At 51.4% G+C, this 24097-nt stretch overlaps 6 protein-coding genes across 6 annotated transcripts; 2 read left to right on the plus strand and 4 right to left on the minus strand.

Annotated features, from left to right (window-relative positions):
- Positions 1–259: 259 nt before the first annotated feature.
- CDEST_01267 (uncharacterized protein) lies at positions 260–828 on the minus strand (the record flags this gene model as incomplete). The annotated part of the gene is made up of 1 exon (XM_062917426.1): positions 260–828. Exon 1 carries the CDS (start codon positions 722–724, stop codon positions 260–262), a length of 465 nt encoding a protein of 154 aa, XP_062773477.1. The 5' UTR covers positions 725–828.
- A 3936-nt stretch (positions 829–4764) lies between these two features.
- CDEST_01268 (uncharacterized protein) lies at positions 4765–6667 on the minus strand (the record flags this gene model as incomplete). Its single annotated transcript, XM_062917427.1, has 7 exons — positions 4765–4958; positions 5010–5077; positions 5139–5474; positions 5532–5691; positions 5793–6227; positions 6369–6494; positions 6658–6667. The coding sequence occupies 7 exons, from the start codon at positions 6665–6667 to the stop codon at positions 4765–4767; spliced, it is 1329 nt and encodes a 442-aa protein (XP_062773478.1).
- Positions 6668–7200: 533 nt separating this feature from the next.
- On the minus strand, positions 7201–8682 carry CDEST_01269 (uncharacterized protein; the record flags this gene model as incomplete). The annotated part of the gene is made up of 4 exons (XM_062917428.1): positions 7201–7682; positions 7754–7821; positions 7912–8300; positions 8416–8682. 4 exons carry the CDS (start codon positions 8680–8682, stop codon positions 7201–7203), a joined length of 1206 nt encoding a protein of 401 aa, XP_062773479.1.
- Positions 8683–13499: 4817 nt separating this feature from the next.
- On the minus strand, positions 13500–13856 carry CDEST_01270 (uncharacterized protein; the record flags this gene model as incomplete). Its single annotated transcript, XM_062917429.1, is given in 2 exon segments — positions 13500–13778; positions 13791–13856. The coding sequence occupies 2 exon segments, from the start codon at positions 13854–13856 to the stop codon at positions 13500–13502; spliced, it is 345 nt and encodes a 114-aa protein (XP_062773480.1).
- Positions 13857–16509: 2653 nt separating this feature from the next.
- Positions 16510–17504, plus strand: CDEST_01271 (Putative protein kinase-like domain superfamily). The gene is made up of 2 exons (XM_062917430.1): positions 16510–16686; positions 16728–17504. Exons 1-2 carry the CDS (start codon positions 16570–16572, stop codon positions 17091–17093), a joined length of 483 nt encoding a protein of 160 aa, XP_062773481.1. The 5' UTR covers positions 16510–16569; the 3' UTR covers positions 17094–17504.
- Positions 17505–17510: 6 nt separating this feature from the next.
- On the plus strand, positions 17511–19661 carry CDEST_01272 (Putative zn(2)Cys(6) fungal-type DNA-binding domain-containing protein). Its single transcript, XM_062917431.1, has 2 exons — positions 17511–18220; positions 18340–19661. The coding sequence occupies exons 1-2, from the start codon at positions 17924–17926 to the stop codon at positions 18655–18657; spliced, it is 615 nt and encodes a 204-aa protein (XP_062773482.1). The 5' UTR covers positions 17511–17923; the 3' UTR covers positions 18658–19661.
- Positions 19662–24097: the final 4436 nt, after the last annotated feature.

Raw genomic sequence — 24097 nt, forward strand, 5'->3', positions numbered from 1 at the left:
TGGTGCTCTACACCGGGAGAACACAAGGGGCGGGGCATGCAAGGGGGCATCGGGGCCCACTAGCGCCTCAAGCCTCAACAATGGGACTCGGAGGGCCATCAGCTGGCTAAGGAGACATTTGGATAAGAAGGATAGCTCTGCTGCTGTAGGCATAGGCAGAGGCAGGTCGAAATAACACAACCAACTGACCCCTACCTGCCCATCAGCGACTCTACCACTCTGTGCGGACAGCTTCGTGACACTTTAGACTGCATCAGTACTAACCGATTCTTAGGTCGAAATATGGCGGTGAGGGGGCATACCGGCACCACCATCCTCTAGCTAAGGCTAGGCTGTGGTGTTGATGGACTCTGAAAACATGATCCTCAAGATGACTTCCGCTCTTGTTTAGAAAGATGGCACTCGTTTGAAGGAGTGAAAGCTGACATCCGGTGACACTTCGCAAGCCATCCTCTAACTCACTGAGTCCCTCCAAGACATGACTGCCGAAGTCTTGATACTCAATCATCCTAAGATCAATCCGACGGCGCTTTGCCGATGAGGAGACCTCTATCAGATTAGCATCTACGAGGCGCATACCGGACCAAGTTTGATTTATGGGCTCGTTGGTGTCCAATTGACCAATAGATCGGTGGGGATCAGGTTTTTCAGGGGCAAACTTTGCAGATAAAGATGCAGGAAGTCCACATGGGGCGGTAGACTTCTTATATTCGGGTGCAGCCATGTCGACAGATGCTTTCAAAATACTTGGTGCAACAAGACACAAATGTATAGGCAAGGGATGAATTGAAGATCAGCCCTAGGAACAGGCGGATATTGGGGGGTAGGTGATGGGTACTGCTTCACATTCTTCAAAGGGGTATTTGGGGGGGGTGGGGGGGTTTAACTGTTGTGCTTCTAGCGCGCTTTCCTTCCAGGGTTATGACGTCATTGGTCAGCGAGTGGACGTGCTTGTTGGACATCCTAGATTAAGGCAATCAGAAGCCGAGACCGATTACAGAAGGAATCCTTACGCCCTGTCACAATCCTGTATTTTCCCAAGCCCGCAGCCTGCTTCGCCGTCTTGGTCCGTATGTGCGGAGTTCACCGATCAAGCCCTCGTGCCATCTGAGGTTGATCCACCGCCGCGTTTTATGAAAATGATTCGCTCGTGGGCCGTCATATAAGAATGCGCCAATCTCCCAGAGTACTCAGTACGCGCGCGCAAGTTCGCTCTCGTCTTGTCATCATTAAGTAGGCGCTTGAAAAATGCCCATAAGGATCTGGGGTCGTCCGCCGTCCATCTCTGGGTGTGCCTCTCCGTCCGACATTCCTTCCGGGTTCACTGTTTCCGCGGAGCGGAGCCTGATTGACCGCCTTCTTGTGAGGTGAAGACATCTATGGCATGTCTAATCGTGTCGAGTAAAGCAGTCTGGGCCGAGGCGTCGAGTTTGGAAACGGCCGATTTTCTAGTGTCTTGCTGTCAGTCTCAAAAGTACAGAGGGAGTTTAGGGCTAGGCCATGTTACAAATGCTGGAGAAGAGAGGACATGTCATCCAAGGGCGTGGTTAGAAGGTGCGTGTCGAAACTTAACTCCCCTAAGGCGGGAGGTGTCTAGTCTAACTAGACAGAGGCAAGTTACACTAACAAGTCAGCGTTCTTAATAAACTTGACGAGGTCTTCAAGGTCCGTTTCGATGTTAGCGGTGCGCATGCGGCTGATAACTTCAACAGACTCAGCCTCTAAGCGCATCAACAGCAGGCAGAAGAGTTTTTAAAAGAGGGTAATGCAGCACTGCAGTTCCTTATGCTTGGTTTTAAGGGCAGCAAAGCAAGTAACGTCTAGGTCAGCATTATACCTACACTTTGTACAGCCTATGCTAGCACATAAGGAGCACACAGGACGCTAGCCATCGCACTTTAATTTCCTCCAGCAACATAAGGTACAAGCAATTTTTGTATAGGGACAGCGTCTAAGCGCATTTAAGGCGAATCTAGTAGCAGATTATAGGGTCAACTCCTGTTCTAATAACGCGCTGCTAGCTGCTAACAGGCCTGCAGGTAGATTCTCTTGCTAAGATTTCATCATAGCCTTAAGCGCAGGCAGAACACTAGCAGGCCTGGCGGGCGACCAGGATCGCTAATAATTAACTGGTTGGCGTGACTAGCGCGTTTGCTAACAGTAATTGGAATAGGCGCGCGGGTGGACAATCGAGAGAGAGAGATGGAGGGCAGAACCAGAGCCGGAGTCACTACCGGAGCAGGGCGCAAACACAAGAGCAGCAGATCCGCCCGCTTCGCTTGGATTGTCTCAATTGTCTACGACGGAGCGCGTCATACTACCAACCTGTCGGCCGTGAGGATTAGTTTGTCTTTTTCTGCAAAGGATTTTTCTCCTAGGATTTCTACAAATCTCGAGTCTTCTGCTTTGTAAATTGTCCCGTCGAGTCGGCTTGGTCGACTTTGTCTTTGAAGACGTTTATATGCTGCTGCATGTGGTGGTTGCGGATAGGTTTGCTTTGGCGGGAGACCTGTGCGAAAAGGGTATAACGAGATGGACCAAAAGGCCGCCCCAGCGGTAGCTGTTGCTCTTTCTTGTGCCAAACTCCCGCTCAGGTGCAGCAGTCGGTGGATGCTGGTTCTGGCGATGATGGCGCTGGGCTGGGGGGGACTCGGACTGTTCCGGCGCCGTCCGCATGTTCACACGGCGGGCCTTCCAACGCTTATGAGAAAACCAGAGCCAAACTAAGCCCGAAAGGGAGTCAAAGAAACGAAACAGATGCCTCTAACGATGCAAGAAAGAAAAAAGAAGAAAAAAGACCAATCAAAGCTTAAAATTAAGCCTTGTAGAGTTGTCCAAGTCCCACATAGACTCTCGTCTGGCCGTGATGGCCAAGCCAGGCCATCCATCTGCTGGGAACATATACCAATGGCATCCGTTCATGTACGGCCAAGGCAAGGATGCCGCCATGTCTATCGGATCTTTGCTGAGGCGTCGGGCATCCCCTGCCTGTTGATGTCAACAGGTCCCTCCCAGCGACTGAGAAGCTGTTTGCTGAATAGACGAAGATGGTGGACAAGCGGGGTCGTGGGAGAGAAGGGGGAGCAACAATAAAGCTCAGTCGACAGGGCGCGTCGAGTCCAGACGAGGCGGCTTCAATGCTGACTGATATCTTACTTCAGACGCCATCCGCATCCGCAAGTCTTATGGTAAGGACATGCCTCCCTCATAATAGACCGCTGGCCTCGTTCTTGTGCTCTCCAGTTGGCTGCGGCGCCATTATCCGGACTCCGGTCCTATCGTCACAGAGCGCAGGGTGACGGTCAGTCAGGGTGACGGTTAGTCAGGGTGGCCAGCGGAATATGCATATATGAGTGAGCAGAAAAGAGTGTCTATTCCTACCAAAGAGTGGTTGGAATCACCACAGGCTTGAGGTCCTAATGCTCTCCTAACAAAAGGTACAGAACTAGGGCCAGGTGGAAATGACAGGCTGGCCTGTTTTAGTACAGTCAGACCATTCTGAGTGGGTTGTGTCCATGACTCGCATAGGAGCATGCATGGATTATGTCACAGGGCTGATCACAATCGCGGAAACACTCCGCATCAGAGAGCAGCAGAACCCGTTTATAGCCGAGCTAGCCGCTGATTCTGCCGGGCTTCGGAAGCGCTACCGGATCGCCTACGATACACCCATGTCACGGTGCTGAGTAGGAACAAGACAGCAACACAAGCCGTAAGCCAGCCCCACCGCCAATCGAGACATAGCAACATCAAACGCATATACACGATCATCAAGGAGCTAAGGGGCGCGGGTAACAAAGTGTCGATAGGTTGGATTACAGCAGAAGAAGACCCAGACTAAGCCGGACAGCCAAGAGAGCGGTACGGGAAGCAGCCGACGCAAGGAGATCACCAGCGATGACCTATGCAAAGCACTATCAACGACGCTCACGAGAGCAAGAGGAGAAAGCCGAGCAACAAAAAAGGGCCCTGCCGGAGGGTGTGGGCAAGTCTTCCGAAAGGATCGACAAAGCATTGCTTGGAAGACACACGCGCCAGTTGTACGACAACACAGGATGCAACAAAAGCCAGGATTCTCGTACCAATGCGAACAGTGGCGTCATGCCTAAACGGCAACCTGTACAGGATGAGGCGGCACCGTCACCAGTGCGCCCGTGTGGAAAAGCCGTGAAGACGGACGAGCACTTCCTTTTCCGATGCACGAAAGTAACAACGCAACGTAGAGAGATGCAGAGAGTGACTGGGGCCAAGACAGGCAACTTGGCCCTGCACTTAAGAGGAAAATCGAACGCAGACTCAAACGACCTGACGCCAGATATGGCAGCAGTTCAAGCGACGATTGAATATGCTCTAGCTACTAGCCGGTTCAAGCGAGGGCAGCTAACAGCCTGATTAACCCACTATTAGCTCATACTAACCATCATCTCGTGCCACAATAGCAGGTTTCCGCCGGCGGCTGAAGATAGGAAGCTGGGTACCTGAAGATGACGCCTTTACGGACAACTTGCTACTAACTAACGCACGAGAATCTAGGACATGGATGAAATCACAGTAGGAGGTCTACTACAAAGAAGGAGCTTATGTAAGGGCTGGACGAGCCAAGCGCCAACTGTAAATGAAATGTCTTAGGTAGTCAAGCGATAGTTGCCCTTGCGTAATCCGGGCGTAAATGCAATAACTAGATTGACTGACGATGCACCTGAGCTTTTCTGAAGTTTCGGAGAATCTGACAAGGGATAGGGGTGACTGGGCCCATGGGATTGACTAAGTCGGGGTAAGTTGGGCCAAGTTCACCTGATCCTCGTGCTCTGTAACGGATCTGTTGTGCGCCCGATGATTGAACTGCCCCGTCACATCCTTCGCTTTTTGAAACAGTGGCCGCAACGCTGGAAGGCTGCCGCAAATCATCGCCATATTAATCTCAAGCGTAGACCAGATGACGATTTCGACGTTGTCCCCTAAAAACATTTAACATTGTACAAAGTAATTGGCGGGTTGGAGATGCCTACAGGTCGCATCGAAAGTATTGGAAAATGAAACCAAGAACTTAAGACGAATCATGCTTGCGATGCACGCACTTTGCACGGTCAGCTATCGAAAACATCACTTATTCTTAGCTCCCATGCTGGGGTACCTACAACGAGCCCAAAGTTAACAACAAGATCGGAACCGTTTTCTTGCGCTTCCTGATATTCAGCTTCAGTAGTTGCGGCATTGGCAGAATAATGAGGATGAAGTCATAAGTGAGGGTGAGAGCTGCCCCTGCATAACCAATGGTCGTGATATTGAGACAAGAACCGGCGACCGACCGATCCCATATCATTCGAATTGGAGTGCATTGAAACAAAACTAGGAACAAGAACAAGAAATGTTGAAAAACAAGGGACACCAGAAGGCCGATAACAACCATACGGGACCAACGAGTCACGAAGATGCGTAGATACAAAGCGCAGATGGAAGCTTTCGCTGCGACTCTAAAACGTAGTCAGTAACATCGCTTCTCGAAACAAAAGAGATAGAGAATGCTTTACTGCTTCATGACATAGAACGTCTGCGTTGCGTAGAACAGCTTTGTACAAATGTTAATGACAGTTATACGAAGAAAAGATAAGGGACTACCAACCTGAAGAATAGGCTTCGCGTTTCCCGGTTCTACGTGCCAGTAGTGGAGGCCGAATCCGAGCTCAACATCTGCAAAATGGTTGATTTAATGATGGGGATGATGTATAAGTCAACATGTCAAGGAAGTCTTACGTGCAACACCGCAACCAACTGTAAGTGTCAGAAAGAACTAACTTTGTCAATATTGAACTCCTCGCTGTTCAATGCGTAACATGCATCCGGACAACTTACCAAAGCAATCAACGCCGTCCAGTCATCCCACCAAAGCTTGATTTTGGCCATCCTCCTTGCCACGCATCTGAGGACGACGACAATAGCTGTTACTGCAGGAAGAGCGACGAAGAATACTCGGCAGAAATCACGACGCTGTTCGGGAATCGGATACCCAAGACAAAATTCTCGCGATGCTTGAGCGGTAACTAACTCGGCGGAGCAAAGGTAAGTCAGTTTTTTTACTTGCGTAGTATAGAAAAGAGAAGCCAACTCATTTTCAAACTTACGAATTTGCTCGTTGAAGTCGCAGGACGTCTGTACGCATTCCGAGGCACGGGCTTGAAGCGACACATTTATGCAGACACAGTCTGCTAACGTATCATTGCCACATTCTGCTGTTTGTAACATCTTGTAAAAACACGGCAACTACCGGACGGACAAGAGGTATCAGCGATGCGCTTTCAAAAAGATCAGACAGCTACAGTAGGCTTGAGGGGAAAAACAACCATAGATATGAAAACATTGGCACCTACTGAGCACTCTGGAGTCCTTTCTATGAAATCCGATGGTGAGATAGCTCTTGATTCTGGAAACGATATTGCCGTCGCAGTGCCAGTAATTAAAAGCAGCAGGCCGCTTAGCGAAGACGGCATCATGATCTTACTGCGAAGAAATTGACGATGATTTGTGCCAGTTGGTGTCAGGAAGTAGGAGGGCCGAGAAAGGCAGGGCTTACCTTAATATGCTGCCGCAGAGAGACACATTACACAGCTTTAGTCTGACGTTAGTACCAATCAGTACGAGAAAGTGACGAAAACGGACAAAAGGACATGTTTTGGGAAGCTACTGGTCAGTAGTTCTTTGTTCGCCTACGCTACTCGGGAGTCCTGCCCTCCCTCTCTTTGAGAAGGTATCCAAAGACAACGAGTTCCCTCCCGACTGGCCTGAGATCGAGTATCTGACCACGCCGGGTTACGTTGGTGACTTTGCCAATCTTCTCCTCACCCAACCCAAGGACGGATATCAGTATGCCACCATCCTCGGCGGTCTGGTCGCTCCTCTCTCCAAGGGTACTGTCACCCTTGCATCAGCTGACACTAAGTGTCGGAACATTAGCTGTCCGGCCGCCGGTCGGATGACTCGTGTGCCCGGAAGGCTACACATCGGCCTCTGACGGCCGTGGCAATAACCTCCATTTGTATTCCACTCACTAAGCAATATCATAAGTAGACCAATATAACGAGTCTTCGTTGTTTCACCTCGTCGTGTATACGGATACCTGATATAGTTACCACCAGTTGCCCTTTCGTAATCGGGGCGTAAATGTAATGACTAGCACCCTATTGACCCCCTACCTACAGCCTTTCACACCCGCCCTTCATAAGATAGTTCGAACTCCAATGTCTTCATGATCCCAAATTGTGGCAGCTTCGAATTTGACCCGCCAGTTGACAACGAATGTTTGGTAGATGTGGAGTCGATAAAGGAGTCTGACCAAAGTCCGTGCGGCAACGAAGATGCCCATAAAGTCTGATTTCGCGACTCTGGTCCTGAGATCCAGAATTCCGATGCAACATTGTCAAACCGCAGACAAGGCATTTCTCTTGATGATTCTTCAATACGGGATTTGCTATCCCTGAACCACTTTTTCGACGTTCTTGTCGTTGTCGTTGTTGTCGTCGCAACCGTGGGGAGCGATCTTGTCCGCCAGATGCCCCTATCGTGCCCCTGTCGCTGTTTGTTCCCGAACAGCTGTCGGAAAATGGGAGGAAAAGCCGGCGCGCAAGCTGCTGATATGCCTATTCCAGGTTCGATGGCGCTCCAGACAGCCAAGTATGTGGTATCACCTACGACAAGTTAGTCCATGCTTGTTATGTGTTTTGAAAAGATTTTTGCGGGAGCAGGCCGGATAGCGTACGGAGAAAGTTTTCTTCGCTCAAGATGGATGGTATAGTGACTGCGCGAATGATTGTTGCGATGCTCGCACTGGTAAATGTCAACTCATGTAACTGATACCACTTCATCGGCCGATTCTGAACCACACAGACGAAGAGGCTGGGAGCAGCTCCAACTTACATGGATGCGAAACTAAGCAGGACAGTTACTAGTACTTTTGTTCTTCTGCGCATATGAAGCGACCAGACAATAAACAGCGGCAGAAGACCAAATGTACTGTCCGCAATGCAGTTCAATATTGCCGCCGTGAAAGTGCTACCGAGCACGACGCTCTTTTCGAAACAACGGCCCGGCGCGCGGGGGCTTTCGTCCCAAAATGTGCTGACAGGCCGGCACTGAAAGAAGACGAGGAGGAGATACAAAACGCCGAAAAGGATCGTCGCGAATAGAAGGATGCGCAAGATCCGGATGTGTGCCGGAACGATGGCGATGCGCAGAAGGAGGATGCCAACGCAAAGTTTCAATAGTATGGTCGTTGTTATGTAGAGAATCTCGGCGCAGAAGAAATACTATCAGCGTACAAATAATTAGCATGAGTTATGTTCTCGTACTCGAGTCAACAAAAGTGTCCCATTCCTCAACATAAGTATCCTGCTGGATTTCCAAGTCATTGATCGCGCTTACTTGGAGTGCTATTCTTCTGTCTTCTACAGATATCTCCGTCGCATCACGACCCTGACCATGGGCAACGCCCATTATTGATGTGATAAGATACGTCGTGAACACGGCTTGTACCAAGCACAACAGCTTGTCGTCGAGAGTAAACACGCGGGTCAAGCAGAGTTTCGAGTAGATGCGTAGTGGAACCGCAACCCAAGTCAGAAACAAGCAGAAGATTGAGACCGCGAGGATGCGACAAGGTCGATCCGAATCGATATCGCTATCCACCATGCCGCAAAGCCAGTATTGTCAAAATTTGTCGCCAACACTGGATGGAGTACTGGTAATACGGCGGTAAGATAGTAGGGCAAACCAAGAAAACAAAGTCCTGTCGGCATGACATCCGTCTGTTTTCGAGGGCATGTCCGTAGAAAGCACACTCTAAGGCGCGGATCGAATACAACCTTCTGCACACAGGGCCTGGCGGAAGGTTGAACAAAGAGGGACGAAAACGTCCAATCGATGGCGAATAAGGGGGGTCCGGATCCGCCACAGTCTTCTTCGCTTCCGTTGGACCCGCCATGACGAGAGACTGAGACACCTCCGCGCACGCCAGTCTGCGAACGATAAACTAACGTCAACATGAAATTCTAGCATCGATAAAAACCTCCTGGAGAGGCATCCTATGTCCATGGGTACTACGTTGTTTGGCGAAAATGGGGTCTGTCTGTTGCTGATGGGACAACGTTCATAGATAATTGGAATCCGTGGTTGGGGTGCGATTGCTTCTATTTAGGTGGCCGGAAAGCAGGTATGTTTACTTACGTTGCAACCCTCAACGTACTCCCTTCACATCCCTTCAAAGTTCGGTAGGAATAACTCAGATCAATTTCTTGCGCCACCAGCCCCTTAGTCGAGACTAGAACCACTGTTCAGGCCTGGTTTTGCTCTCGGCTATTCCTCGGTTCACAATGGGACGCAAGTCAAGATGAGGGTGGTATGTTCATAACGCATGCGACGCATGCGGCCAAGGTACTGAACCATTGCCACTCCACTGCCCGAAACCACCGAGCCACTTGGAGATTTTGCCATATTTGCTTGGCCGACATCGTTGATACATTTTGGTCCAAAATGGATCTCACGAACTCTATTTGCGATCCTCTAGTCCAATCCGCGTTCAAGGGCGCTTTTCCACTACACACAAGACAGACACCTCAACTTCCCTCTCGCCTAATTTTTCTCTGGTGCCCTTTCGCGATGGCCTCACCAGCCGGCTCCGATCGGGGCTCTGGGCCACCTCCAGAGCCAACCAACCTCTCCATCAAGGGCTAAACGCCGCCGCAATACCGAGACTCAGCCACTCCGGCCCAGCCTCGCGGGAAGCCAGCCCAACGCCTTCAGTCCAGCTCCCCCAACGGCAAAGGGGCCGTCGATCTCAACTCCAACCACTAGCAGGACTGCCACTGGGTCTGTCCTGTCCGCTCTTGATGGGGAGGCCAGGCACTATGAGGCCCGCAAGGATGTCTTCTTAACTATCGCGCGGTCTGCCGATAATGTCGTCTCCAGCTTTGAGGGCCCCAGGAACAATATGCATGTAGTCAGCTCCAGTGGCCCTTTCGGCTTTGCCGCCGGGCGTAATAAATTGTGCGTGTGTGTGTTTACTAACCCCCTGAAGGAAAGGATCTATCCCGCACCTAGGAGAAGGACGCCAGCCAGTTTTGTTCGTCGCTGAAGTCGCGCAAGAAAGGCACAACCTAACCAATGCAAAATAGAGGTTGATCAGTTCAGAGCGGAGACAGAGAGAGGCCCTAGGCCGTGCCTATCAGGAACTGGTGCTGCACTGGACATCTGGAGTTGCTTCCTATTGGATCATTGATATTCGAATGACGTCATCCAATGGTAGGTCATTGTCGAAGCAAAAAAGTGTGTATTAAAGTTGAACAAGGCGTCCGTTGTCTCTTTGCCCTTTTTCTAACCTTATCTTATTGGGGTCAGGGCGCGAGAAGATTGTTGTGGCACAGTGGCGCGCGGGCTGTCAATCAGCAAGCGGCTTGCTCACGACTGAGATAACTCAGCCACCCCCCATTTGAACCACCCCCGCATTTGAACCACGTCATCTACACCTTCACCCCCACCATACCTGTGAGATCCCTCTAATCCAAACCACCACAACAATTGTTATTTTACTCCAAATAACACTATTTTTTCAGCATACCTTTATCTCTGCATTATGTAGCAGTATAGTGAATATGAGATTAAACGGGCACTTGAGGACGTTGCGGATGGCAGCAGCATTCGCAAGGCTGCATGCACCTGGGGAATCCCCTATCCAACCCTTCGCCATCGGATCCAAGGAACCCAATCAAGGGATATTGCTTTTGCTGGCCAGCAGAGGCTCTCTCAGACCCAGGAAAGTCTCCTTAGTTACTGGATAACTACCCAAGCTGCCCTAGGCTTTGGCCCTACCCATCAGCAGCTTAGGGAGCTAGCCAGGCGTGTTCTAGATGACCCTCAACCACTTGGAAGGAAGTGGGTAACAAGATTTCTTCGCAGGAATCCCTCTGTTAGCACTCAGAGGAGCAGAGCAGTAGATGCCAGACGCATTTATGGGGCCAGGGCTGATATTATCCAGGAATGGTTCCATCGTTTAGATCTACCAGCAGTCAAGGGCATTAAACCATCCAACAGGTGGAATATGGATGAGACTGGTATTATGGAGGGCAAAGGGACTAATGGGCTAGTCCTAGGATCCTCAGAGACCAAGTATATCCAGAAAAAACAGCCTGGATCTCGAGTCTGGGTGTCTATTATTGAAGGCATCTCTGCTGAAGGACAGTCTCTGCTGCCCCTTGTTATATATAAGGGCAAGACAGTCCAGCAGCAGTGGTTTCCTCTAGATCTCTCTGGATATGCTGGATGGCAGTTTACAGCTACAGATAATGGCTGGACAACTGATGCCACTGCCCTGGAATGGCTGGAGAAGGTCTTTATACCTCAGACTGCCCCCAGCCAGCCTGATGAAGCCAGACTGCTTATACTAAATAGACATCACAGCCATACTACCTCAGACTTCATGTAGCAGTGTATCCAGCATAACATCTATCTCCTCTTCCTACCAGCACATACATCTCATGTCCTCCAACCTCTGGATCAATCAGTCTTTAGGCTCCTTAAGGCTGCCTATCAGAAATACCTTAGATACCTTAACCTATAGAATAACTCAACTATTGCTGGCAAGAGGAACTTCCTAGACTGCTATAGAAGGGCAAGGCAGGATGCCCTTACTGCCCAGATTATCAAGAGTGGCTAGAAATACACTAGACTATAGCCTATCAGAGTATCACAACCTCTATCCAACTTCTTCATATCCAGGGATACACCAGACGCCCAGGGATCCTCTAGTCAACCAACAGGCAGTCAGGGCAGCAGCCAGCAATAGGATTCTGCTGCTTCTAAAGTGCAATAGTCAACACCACAGAAATCTGCTAACCTTCACCATCAACTTCAACTATTCAGCCAGCTAAGGCAGCATCCCCAGAGTGCCCAGAGCATCTTTACCCAAAGGCATCTATTCAGGAAGATCCAGAAGGGCTAGGATAAGCAGGCCTTTAGACTAGCCTTTCTAGAGCATCAGATCCAGTCATTACAGGCTCAAATGGACAGTCAACAACAGGGTAGGAGAAGAAAGGTCCAGCTAGATCCCAACACTAAGTTTGCTAACATAGGAGACATACAGAGGGCCCAGATTAAAGCAGGTAAAAGGGAGGATGATACAGATGAATCCAGCGGGTCAGAATTACCTAGTGAGCCAGAAAGCTGCGTCTGGGTAGGTGGTAGGGATGAGGAATAATTGATGGGAATAGTGGCAAGGCTGGTGTTGATGGGGTGGATGAGGTGGTTCAAATGCGGGGGTGGTTCAAATGGGGGGTGGCTGAGTTAAACACTTTTAACCGCTTATCGTTCCCGGTATTGGACAGCCGGACGAGTGACTCCTATTCAAGCGGGTCGTCTTCAAGCTCTGCTTAAATTTTGTTCATGACTTGAACAACTTAGAACCACTAGTCAACATCCCTTTGTCAGTCGAGGGAGAATCCAGGTGGACGGTCGAGAGCGGAAGGACTTGTCGAGAGAAAGAACGTGGAGGGAAGAAGAAATTCGAATTGATGGCACTCACGTACAGCCCTTTTTTCCTCGAGTGCCAGTACAGACCAAGGGAGAGGGAGAAAGTAGAAAGGGTGGCACTGAGGAAAGGGGGTTGTGCACAAGTGCCACCCACCCCAGCCGAGAAGAGAGGAGGCAGCCAGTGGACACGGAGCTAACGTCGATGGCCACCCCTCAACTGCATGCTGAGAGGGATGGCAACATAGATGCTGTTATTGGTCTGGCCCTTGATGTCGAGCCCACACACACAATCACGCTCGGCTCCGGTTTTGTTTCTTTTTCTCAATACTGGTGCTGGCAGGACCTCGTTGCATCTGTAGTATCTGTACATACCTGCACTATACAGTGCTCAGGTCTATGTACTTGAGCTCCCGTACAGCTCGTCACGCAGTGGCATCTTACTGCCGTCAGTGCAATCTGCGATTGGGCTGATGGCATTGCACGTGTTACACTTCGCGTGGCGTACTCTCCGTCTCCAACACAGTGCTGACTAGCTTGTGCAGTACGTCTGGGTCGTTCCGACAGAGTCAATTACTCTAACCGCCAAGCAGCTCGTGAGGTGGTGAAAGTACGCCGCCTATGAAAGTCAGCTTGCAATTCTCTCGCCACGACAAGCGTACGTTTATGGAGATTGTTTTGCTATCGCGAAACATCAACTAAGCCAAGTCAAAGGGCTTGAACGATCGATGCGCCCACATAGTGTCGATAGCCACAACGGCTCGAACGGGCACCCATCGACGATGTCAAAGGAAGCTCCGACATGATCTAGGTGAATTACAGCAATATCTTGCGGGTTGAGGAGGGGTGCAGCATGATCGAGCATATGGAGGTACTTTTTGGACGGTATCTATCATGGGCCGACAGGGTGCCACTGGAACTGGTACGGAGCGGAGAGAGCACTCACCATGTTTACAAAACATAATGAGTTACTTCTTGGCCCATGGGGCTTACGGTTCATCCGTGTCGCTTGTTTTACAAGGTTGGAGCTCCTGAAACCTCTGCACCCGGTTCTCCGCCGGCGCTGCGGAAGGATCCGTCATCGCCAGGTCCAGATCCACAACCCAAAAGACAGGAACCGAGTCGGGGATCAGGTGGTGCTTTCCCCGCAGCTTGAGATCCCTCCTGATCGCTCTGGTCTGTGGGACGTCCATTGCGCCCTTCTTGAGGGCCATGGACAGCAGGCTCAGCGTGATTCCCCTGGCTAGGCGGAAGCCTGTGTACAGCGTCTAGTAGCAGACTACGCAGAGGCAGAGGTAGAACAGCCAGTCAGGCGCCTGCCTAGAAACTTTTGCCTCAGTAAGCATTGCGTTAGCAAGGTACAGTAACGCCAAGTGCTAGAAGAAGGAGTATGACGACTCTGGGTGGTTGTGCTGGTAGAAGAGGACGATTCTCTTCAACTGTTTCACGGATGCCGCGTAAACAGCATCAGGGGTGGACTCTTCGGACTTGAAGATAGAGATTCGCTGCCGCGGAGTGCCGTTGTGCTGAAGCAGAGGCTGGAAGAGGTTGATGATAGTTATGTGATGGTAGATGCTGGAGATTGCAATCCGCGTTAGCCAAACACCCCAAAGCGGGTGTTAACCACCGATAGCTAGGGCTTGATTTCTGGAGAACCACGGCGTGATGTGTACACTGATCCCCTTGGCGAAAGGGAACCCGCTATAGAGTGTTTGGTGGCTCGTTATGCAGAGGCGAAAATAGAAGCGCCACTCTTCATTCTTCTCCGAGACGCTCGCGGAGGAGAGCGGAGCATTGACCAAGTATTAGAGCAGCGCTGGATGCCAGACGAGGCGGAACAAGGACTCTGGGTATTTTGCCGGTACGAGAGCTGAGCCACGCTATCTTCGCAATCGAGGCGTCGTTCTCTAAGCCGAAAGCTTCAGCTGCTCCGGGGCGAATGTCTCCGTCCTCGTGTAGTACAGCTGTGCGATTGACACTGTCCACTCGGATCGGGTAGATTTCGTCTCGAAGGACCCGGGCGCCTCGTGCCAGGTTCGCTTCCACAACTCGCTTCACCAACGCGTGTTCGTCGTCGTTTCTCCAAGCGATCTTAATGGAGGTATGGGTTTCTTGGGTCCTTCGCCACCGCTCGGCACCGCCAGGAAGCGGCATCTCCCTCTCCTGCGCCGATCTGGCTCTCTACCATTGTTCGGATTGATCCGACCGACGCTTTTTCGGCGGCTTCGCTTTCGGCGTTGGACGTGTCGATTGTGCAGTACAGCGTGTCGGAGAAGTTGGACGGCGTTGTGTTGAATGACGAAAGCGTTCGGAGGTTGGTCGGTTGGAAGACGGGGCTGATCGCGTGGCATCGGCGTACGACAAGGGCGGGAAGTGTGTGGCGTTTGTCGAGATACTTTCGAGTTGCTCGCGGTCAGGTCGCGTCTCGTCACTTCCTGCTGCTGCTTGATTGCATCCTTCAGCCATTGGGACTCTTTGCGGGATTTCTCCAGCAACTCCAACGCCTTCCGGAGCATCGTAGGCTCTTTGGTCTGTCGAGTCATGGCACGAGTCTTGCGGGTCGGCTTCACCACACGAATCGGACGCTTTGGCGTCAGAATTTGGGGTCCGGATCCGCCACAATATCCGGCTCCGTTTGATCCGCCAGGACGGGGAGCTAAGATACCTCCGCACACACCAACCATTCCACGAACTTTATGGAAAAGTTCCGTGGATGACAATTACATAAGAACAAGGATCCCACTCGTCCATCTCCATGTTTCTTGTCATCGCTGGCTGTATTATTCGAATTGAACATCCCTAGATAAAAGACGGGTCTTTTGGGTGCCGCTTCAGGTGCTACTAATAGCATTTAATTAAGTTCTTGGCCGTTAGGCTGATATTCAGGCATTTATAGGCCTTGCTTACTGCCCGCGATACATACTGTACAGCTAACCGTGGCAGAGATGCACCTACGAGATGTGTTGGGCATCCTCCATCCTCTGACACTGTCCTGAACGGAGAGAGACTGAAAATTATGGATTCGCTTGGGAGGGTACCAATTTGTCTAATCACCCGAGGGTCAGGTCTCCATACCACCTGCCCACTTGTGCATCCCATTTCCCATGTGTTAATTGCAATCGAACCATCGATGCCAGAGCCTTGCTAATTCTTCAACTCCCTTAACTCTCACCACAATGGAGGGTGAACTTGCAAACTACGCCAGCAACTTCGAGAAGAACAAACCCGATGGTCGGAACATGCCTGCCGTAGCTACTGAGTACAAGGCGCCGCATAAGCTGGGGCGCAACGAGGTCGTCACAGGCTTGGCATTCGAGATCCAGCCGGAATGCGACGTGATCAATAGAGACAGCGAGGGATTTCACTTTTAATTTGAAGGCACTTGCTGCCGCCGCTCTCACCCAGCTCGTCTCCTACATAATCAGCAAGGGAATCCACTGATCCAGTATGGATACGTGTGTACAGGCGAGGTCTTCACCTTCCTCCGCATTCCAGATGATCCCACCACCGTCCGGTATCACGTATGCGTCCCCAATCTGGACGTTCTGGATGAGTGACGAGAACAGGCTTCACCGTACGAATGTTGCGCAGGTCTTCGCTTTCATCATTCAAGCCCTCCGTGTCGAGCTGCCTTCTTCGTGCTGGCACGACACGGATGCCGCCCTCGACACCTGGGGTGTAGAATATGACGACGTCCTGAGACACACCCCCGAATCCGTACGCAAGAGCAAGGAAGCTCTCGCCTCTCCCTGCAAACAAACCCCAACGCTGGCGAGGCTTCAAGCGCTCGCCGACTCAGACACACTCTCGCTGCAAGCGGCCCGACACGAACGCGAGTCTCCGGGACGATAGTAGCGACGATGAAAAGACACCCAGCCTTCCCCCACACCAAGTCGATCAACTCGTTCTAGAAAACATGGCATCACTTCGTTAACGGGCGCAGGCTCGGCAGACGAACGGAGTCAACATCGACAGGATGATCAAAAGAAACAACAGAAGGTACAAGACCACCCATTCCGCGCTTTGAAATGCCTCTGAGGATTGGCGTATGGCGGGCCAATGGGCAAAACTTGTCCTAATTTGGAAGATTGTGGACACTGGCACATCAACGGAGAACAGTTCCTCCGGTTCATCCTTATTCAGCTCGCTCAAGACCACGGCCGCGATGCGGACGCCGTACCACTTACCTGTCCGGGTCGATTGGATAGCTTTTCAAGGTGCGGCTATCATCCTCCGGCTACACACTTGCTGCCAAAGGCGTTGAGAGGCTTGATCTTGGTCGCCTGCGACACGAGAACGATGCATACGATCGACTGCAGCCCATCCAGGGGACACATGTGACGGTATGTCTCGGCAGTGTGGATCTGGTCCTCCCATACTACTACGACAGTGATGTCTTTAAGCACTTCTTGTTCCTTGGCTGGGCTGGACTGCCTCTGTTTGACTGTATCAACCAAAATACCAAGATCGATATTGTGAATGAGGTTGCTGCGGCTTACAGGAAAATTCACAGGCTGCACATTCTTCACCATGATGCAGAGCAACGCAACATCATGCACGATCAAATGGTGGCAACATTATGATTGTAGATTTCGAGCGGGCTGAGTTCCGTAGTCGTCAACCCCTAGGCTCGCTCAGCCCTAACGCTCAGAATCAAGGAAGCGACGGCGAAAACAGAAGCGAGCTAAGGATGATTTCACCGCCGTAATGTCAGGGGATGACACAGGTACTTGTTCCGTGACAGAATTCGGAATTGTACCATTGCGCCATATACAAAAGAGAGATCCCTCTACTGCATTTAAGTAGCTGTGGGTACTTATAGTTTCCGTCATTCCGCTGGCACTTTCCCATGCCCCGTTTCCCTCCGGTAGAAGGGTGACCTAGGTCCCACCCGACCGCAGGAGCGAGCTCCGACAAGCTCCCATTGGCTGGAGGGCATCAACTGGCCAATGATAGCGGCTGCTCGATGACCCCACGCGAGGCGTTTCCAACCAGGGGGGCCCACCGATCGAGTTCGAAGTTTCCAAGTCGAGGGAAGGAGGCACGCACCGCTGCACTAATGAACCTCTGAGGCGCAAGGCGCAAAGTGGGAGGAGCGCATCGCTGCTCGCTAATTATCACTTTGCGGAATCAGCCTGACAGTAGCAGTGCCCAGCAGGACCATCAACTCTTCAACTTCTCAATCGAGTCAACACCACCCGGTGCTTTCGGTTCCTCTCCGCGGAAAATTAGCCCATGCTTTTATTCTGCTTCTATCTTTATTGATGAGTCAAAAGGGCTGGAAATCCTCTTGCAAGTGCTGCTGACACAAAAGGGCACAACGTCGCCCGACGGAGACAAAAACAAGACGTGAGAGCCGAAAAGCTAAATAAGTAAAAATTAACTTCACGCCCGGCAGACCCCCTTCAATATCATGTCGCTTCCGCAAAAACGGAGTCGCGTTATTCTTCCTGCTCTGGGCGCCCAGCCCTCCTCTGGTTCTCTTCCGTCTACGCTGGTAACAGCAGCAGCAGTAGCAGCAGCCCAACAACCCTCAGCCTCTGGCCGCGGATCGGGCGGAGGAGTGAGCAGCGACGACTCAGGCAATGATCCCAGCGCTGGAAGCCGAAACCAGAGTGTCGATTCTTCAGCCGACCCAAAGCCGCGTGCTGTTTCCAAGCGACAGGTTGTTGCTGTCGCTTGCCATAGCTGTCGACGGAGAAAGGCCAAGGTGAGAGATTAAAACCGTTTACACAAGAGGCACCAACCAATTTCGCACTGCGCCACGCAGAATCTTGTATGCGTGCTACTCGCACCCCAGGCTAATATTCTTTCTCTACCCCTATCCAGTGCGATGGCCAACGCCCGAAATGCCAACACTGCTCCAAGAGAGGCGTCGAATGCCATTATGAAGCGAACCAGGGCGAGACCGTGAGTCTTGCGCTTAAGCGCAAAGCCAACGACTTGGAGACGGAAAATACCCAGTACAGAGACCTCTTCCGTATGGTCTGCACCAAGTCCGGAGATGAGGCAAAAGAGATTTTTCGGCGGATTCGGTTCTCAGGCGACCCCATCAGAGTCTTGGAGTCCATACGACAGGCAGAAATTCTGCTTTCCTTGCCGACGACAAATGACCGTACATTACTCGAGGTTGGCCAAGATGAATGAAATGACTCTCCAAAAACGAAAAACCCCTATCAACGACAGCGAGAACGATATTTTCGAAAAAACAGCATCAAATCGAGCGAAAAACGCCTGCTCGCGACCGCAAAGGTCTTTTGTGCACACAATGTCATCCTCGATTTTGCGTCAAAGGGGCTCATGTGTAACCGCAGAGCAGGCCCTGACCACGAAATTTCGAGAGCAAGCTGTGAAGAACGACGTGTCACCAGACAACACCATCACCACCACCGCGGGCGAGCCACAGGTCGCTACACGATGCACAACGACTGCGCCCAGACAACGAATATCAACACAACTGCCACTGACAGGTTCAGGGTTGCCTGTCATCCCCGAAAAAGTTTGCAACGGCCCACAGCGAAGATGACAAGTCCGACAGAACGGTATCACCTCCGGCATAGAGAAAGCACCATACATCAGACATGCTACAATCGGTGTCACAGAATTCTACAGACTAAAGACAGATTGGTCCTCCCTTGAGTGGAGCGTTGTGTTTCGTGGACCGAACCTGGGCCGATGCGACGGGCGGCAGTGGTGGTCGAAGGATGAAATCATACAGCCACATAGGAACCCGGCAGGAGGCAACGAGATTTTGCAGGACAAGAACATACAGCACACATGGGTCCGAGAGGATGCGGACAAGAGAAACAGATGAAGCTGAGCGCCGGGGGGAGACTGTAGGTATGCAGAACCAGACACGGTGGCTAGCACCGACAGAGTCTAAGCCGGAAGACATAAAAGAAGGATCCAGGAGGCAAAGCAAGGGCAAGAAAATAGGTGGCAGGAACAATATTCTTCAGCAGAGGGCTCAAACACACAGGACAGATAGTACAGTGGGGAGCTTGGGAACAGCTGGCCTTGATCCAACAACAGGGAGAAGTGGGGCGTCGCGATTCAATGTAGACGCTTCGTCTGTTAGCCAAGCCTCGCTTTCCGGGCATAGCTGCAGATAAGAAGCGGCCAAAACCGAGTAGGAATCAATCAATCAATCCTAACAGAGCCTGCAATTGTCTCGCCACGACGACAAGCATACGGATGTGGAGATTATGTTGCATCGCGAAATATCAACCAGCTTTGTCGAAGGGCTTGAACGATCGATACGCCCACATTCGATATCCGCGACGGCTCACACGGGCACCAATTGACGATGTCGAAGGAAGCCCCGAGACATGTAAAATAAAACAGCGTGCTTAGCTTTTTATGAGTTGTGAACGAGAGGCGTACATTTTTGGGGTCATCTTGGAATGGTACTACTGGCATCTGAGAAAGTTATCCCAACCGACTTCGATTCACAATTTGATCAGCAAACGGGACAAGCATGGCCACTCGGAGGCGTTGGTCCTTCTACTTTGCCATCCTGCTCCAACTAAACACAGACAATGTCATAACCTAGCGCCAGGCACCCGGGTCTCGAAAGGTGCAGTCCTAGGTCGTTCGTCACATGCCGGCTGGGCTGGCTAGGGCTCTAGTGGTTGTATAAGCTATCTCATCACTGTTGCACTCGGCAAACATGACCCGATCATATGCAGCAATCTCGAACTGCATGCTTGAGTGATTACTAAGTATATCGTCTCGTGTCTGTAGGCAAAGCCTATATTTTGTTGCGTCGTCCTGGCAAAGGCGAATCTCGTCGTTAAATTGGTCTACTTGCTCAGTGACAGACCGAGAATTGTACCATTGCGCTATGTACAAAAGGGAGGTTCCCCTTATGCGCTTAGGCATTGTGGGTACATATATATTTCTGTCACTCAGCCTGGCAGGCGTCGAGCAGTAAGACATCGTCGCTAACAGTGGTCGAGTCCACAAGGGTCTCGAGCGGCTGCTCAGCGCTAGTCAGTCGTTGATATAGTTCGGGTAGGCCATGCTGTATGCCTGTGAAATAATCGTCCTCACCAGGAATAGCCAGTGTGGAGGCTTGGTAGCGACAGCACAAGAAGGTGAATGAAAGACGGAAGTTCTGCCATCATCTCCCAGCCTCAGGTTGAGACCCACATGGTCAGGTCAAAATGTGACTTGGCATTGTGGGTATTGTCTACCTCATGGTTTGGCCAATCATGCTGTGGCCTACGCTGATTGGCAAAAGATCCGGCCGGCATTTCCACGGCACTCGTGGTAGACCCCAGATTGCACCGCGCGAACAAAGGTTCACGCGTCCGGCCGGGGGCGGACTCCGGCAGGCCCTCTCAACCTCCCAAAGCCAACCCATACACATCTGCATCGACAACACCAGTGTCATCCAAGGCATACGGGGCTGGGCCCCAGATTCCTCACAAGCAGCCGTGCTCGAGATCCAAGCGGCTGCTGGAACATATGACATTCACACCCACTGGGTTCCAGGGGGAATAAAAGGCAACGAAGAGGCGGACCGGCTGGCTAAGGAGGGCACAATACTTCCGGTCCCTCTAGGACAATTGGCGACCCTGTCTGGGATCAGAGGGCTTTGAGGGTACACTTCTCCTGCCCTCCAGAACTCGCCCTGCCACGGATTACCCTCCACCACCTCCTAGCGGCCCAGGGCCTGGGCCTGGGCGGCTTGGGCCTGCAAGCGGTAGGGCCTGGCCATCAGCCGGAGTCGTAGTTATGCTGAGGCTGGGGGCGAGGCTGCAACAGAACCCCAGTTTCAGTTTGGGGCCGGGCTGATCTCGTTATGCATGAGTTTTTTTAGGGCCTGGGTGTCACGAAACGTGGCCTTTCTTGCGATCTGCTTTCTAGACCCCTAGAAGCAGGAGACTTCGTTGTCGACAGACTAGGCGATAATCAGGAAGACGTCCTTTCGGGCTTCAAAAATGCTTAGCCTCTTCGGTAGGGGCTGTAAGTACAGATACGGTAGCTGTCCCGTTCGAAATTGTGGGCCCCTTCGCCGTCAAGGGGGCCGTGTCAGGGGCGTCAGGCTGGCTTCCCGCGAAGCTGGGCTGAAGCGGCTGGGCCTCGGTGTCGCGGCGGCGTTTAGCCCTTGAGATTGAAGATGGCCCTGGAGGGCCCTGGAAGGGGTCCAGAACCTCGGTCGGGACCGGTAGGAGGGGCCAGCATCAGTCCGGCGCCCGCCGGAGGCTGTGAGGCCATCGCGGGAGGGGTCGGGAGGAGAGAGGTGAAGGGTTCTCAACTGTTGAGGGATTTGGTGGTTCACCACTTATGTCACCAACAGTAGATGCCAAGAAAAATTAGGCGAGAAAAAAGGGTTTGAACCTCGACGTTGGGATGCTATCTTCTGTTCTAATGTTGACGAGGTGAGCCCTGTCCCAATGGCCTTTCTTTAGTCTGCTTCTGTCGGAATAGGATATCTGACAGAAATCTATAGGTACCTACAATGCCTAAATGCATGAGGGAACCTGTCAGGGATATAAGTACTCATATGTGGCTAGGCATATGAGGGGAACCTCTCTTTTGTGCACATGGTCCAGTGGTACACTTCCTGCCTGATAGAACCTCTCTTTTGTACATGGCGCAATGGTACAGTTCTCGGTCTGTCAATATCGCTGGATATCAGCTATCCAGCGTGTCAGAGGTCGTGCACTAGAGTGATATGCGAACAAGCTGCTATTATAAATGTAGGGATGTGGTAGGTGTTCTGCTGAAAGCTGCTCCTTTTCTGCTAGTTCTCTGCGACTTCTCTTCTTGTGCGCAGCGGGTGGGAGTTGACGGAACTACACAAGTACATAGAATAGCCTCATACAAATGAGGGGTCCTCTCTTTTGTACATATGGCTTAACGGTACATGTTCCAAGTTCTGACAGGAGTCTTGATTGTTGCTTCTCCGCTTTAAGTGGGCCAGCACACCACAATCCTGCCTGTGACACAGCGCGACCCGGCCGATTGGTCCAACTCGGGCCCGGGCTAGCTACGGCCGACAGGGAGAGTGACAGAATCCATGCATGCTTCTATGCGAGTCATGGACATAACCCATCCAGGATGGTCTGACTGTACTTAAACAGGCCAGCCTGTCATTTCCACCTGGCCCTAGCTCTGGAACAGTTATTAGGATAGCATTAGGCCCACAAGCCTGTGGTGATCCCATCCACTCTTTAGTACGAATAAGACACTCTTTTCTGCTCACTCATATATGCATATTCCGCTGGCCACCCTGACTAACCGTCAGTTATGAGCCCAGTCGACTCTAGCAACTGTCGTCTTGATTGATTCCTTCAGCCAAGAGGCAAGGACCTGTCACTCAGACAGCATCAATCGATCAAGTGCATTGCAACTCTTGAGACTATTCAGTCTCCTTTGGCCAGCGCCAATCCTGCAGCCACACAGGCCAGGATCTTCAGCTTCAACGGAAGCAACAACTCTGCCTCTCTATAGGCAATCGATCCATCCTAACGATATCGATACAACCCCACAAGGCTACAATTGCCTCTTCCTCAACCATGGAGTCATCTAAGGTCACTCAGAAGCTGACTTCTGACGCTGACTGGACCAAATGGTACGGAAACCTCAAGCTGGTGGCTAGGATCCATGAGGTCTGGAACTATATAGATCCAGACCAACAAGTGGTGAACATCAGGCCCCGTCTTACTGAACCAAGCCCTGAAGCCGAGAACTTCGTCAACGAGCTTGCCTTGGCTAAGGCCAGACATGCCGATCGAATGGAAGACTACAAAAGGGCTAACAAAGGCATCATTGCCGTTCTTTCCTGGGTCACCTCCACAGTTGAGGCCCAGTACATCAACCACGTCAGTGGTAAAGAGAGTCTCAGAGAAATGATCATCGCTCTCAGGGACGAGCTTGCCCCGGATAACTACGCGAGGCAACAACTCATTCTTCGTCGCTATCAAGCTCACATGGGCTCAATCAAGCGATCCAAGCTGTCTGATTGGCTCAGCAACTACATTGACATCATGGATGAGGTCGTTGACGTTGGACTTCCAGCGCTTCTTGACCCAACCACTCAAGTTGCTGACTTCCTTAAGGCAGTCGAGCCACTCGCTCCCAGCTACTATACAACTGCTACCTTCTCCTTCAACCAAAACGGCATAAAGAAACCCCCTAAGGCAGGAGAGAAATGTGCTGGAATTCAACAAGCCAACTTCTTCCGTCAATGGGTCAGGTCCTTCCATCCTGACTGGCTATTCAAAGATGCCAAAGCATCTAGCTTCGCCACTTGGCAAGGAGAAGATGAGAAGGGCAATCCAACAGAGTCACAAGGGAAAAGAAACGAGATACTGGTTCCCAAGTGTCCTGCTTGCCTTGGTTATATAAAACACTGGGTCATTGACTGTCCTCACTTCAACCCGGAGAAGAGGAAGGCTAGTTACGACCCAAACCATCCTCAGAACAAGAAGGCTATTGAACGGGGTCAGGCCTGGCTTAAGAAGAACCCAAGGGCGCAGGGGCGACTCAACAACGCTAAAGTCTCCTCGTCAGCCTCGTCAGACAAGCCGGCTACTCAATCTTCCTCTCCACCGTACAAGGAGAACGCAGGTCAAAG

This window comes from Colletotrichum destructivum, chromosome 1 (assembly GCF_034447905.1).
Source record: "Colletotrichum destructivum chromosome 1, complete sequence".
In the NCBI taxonomy this organism is placed as follows: domain Eukaryota; kingdom Fungi; phylum Ascomycota; class Sordariomycetes; order Glomerellales; family Glomerellaceae; genus Colletotrichum; species Colletotrichum destructivum.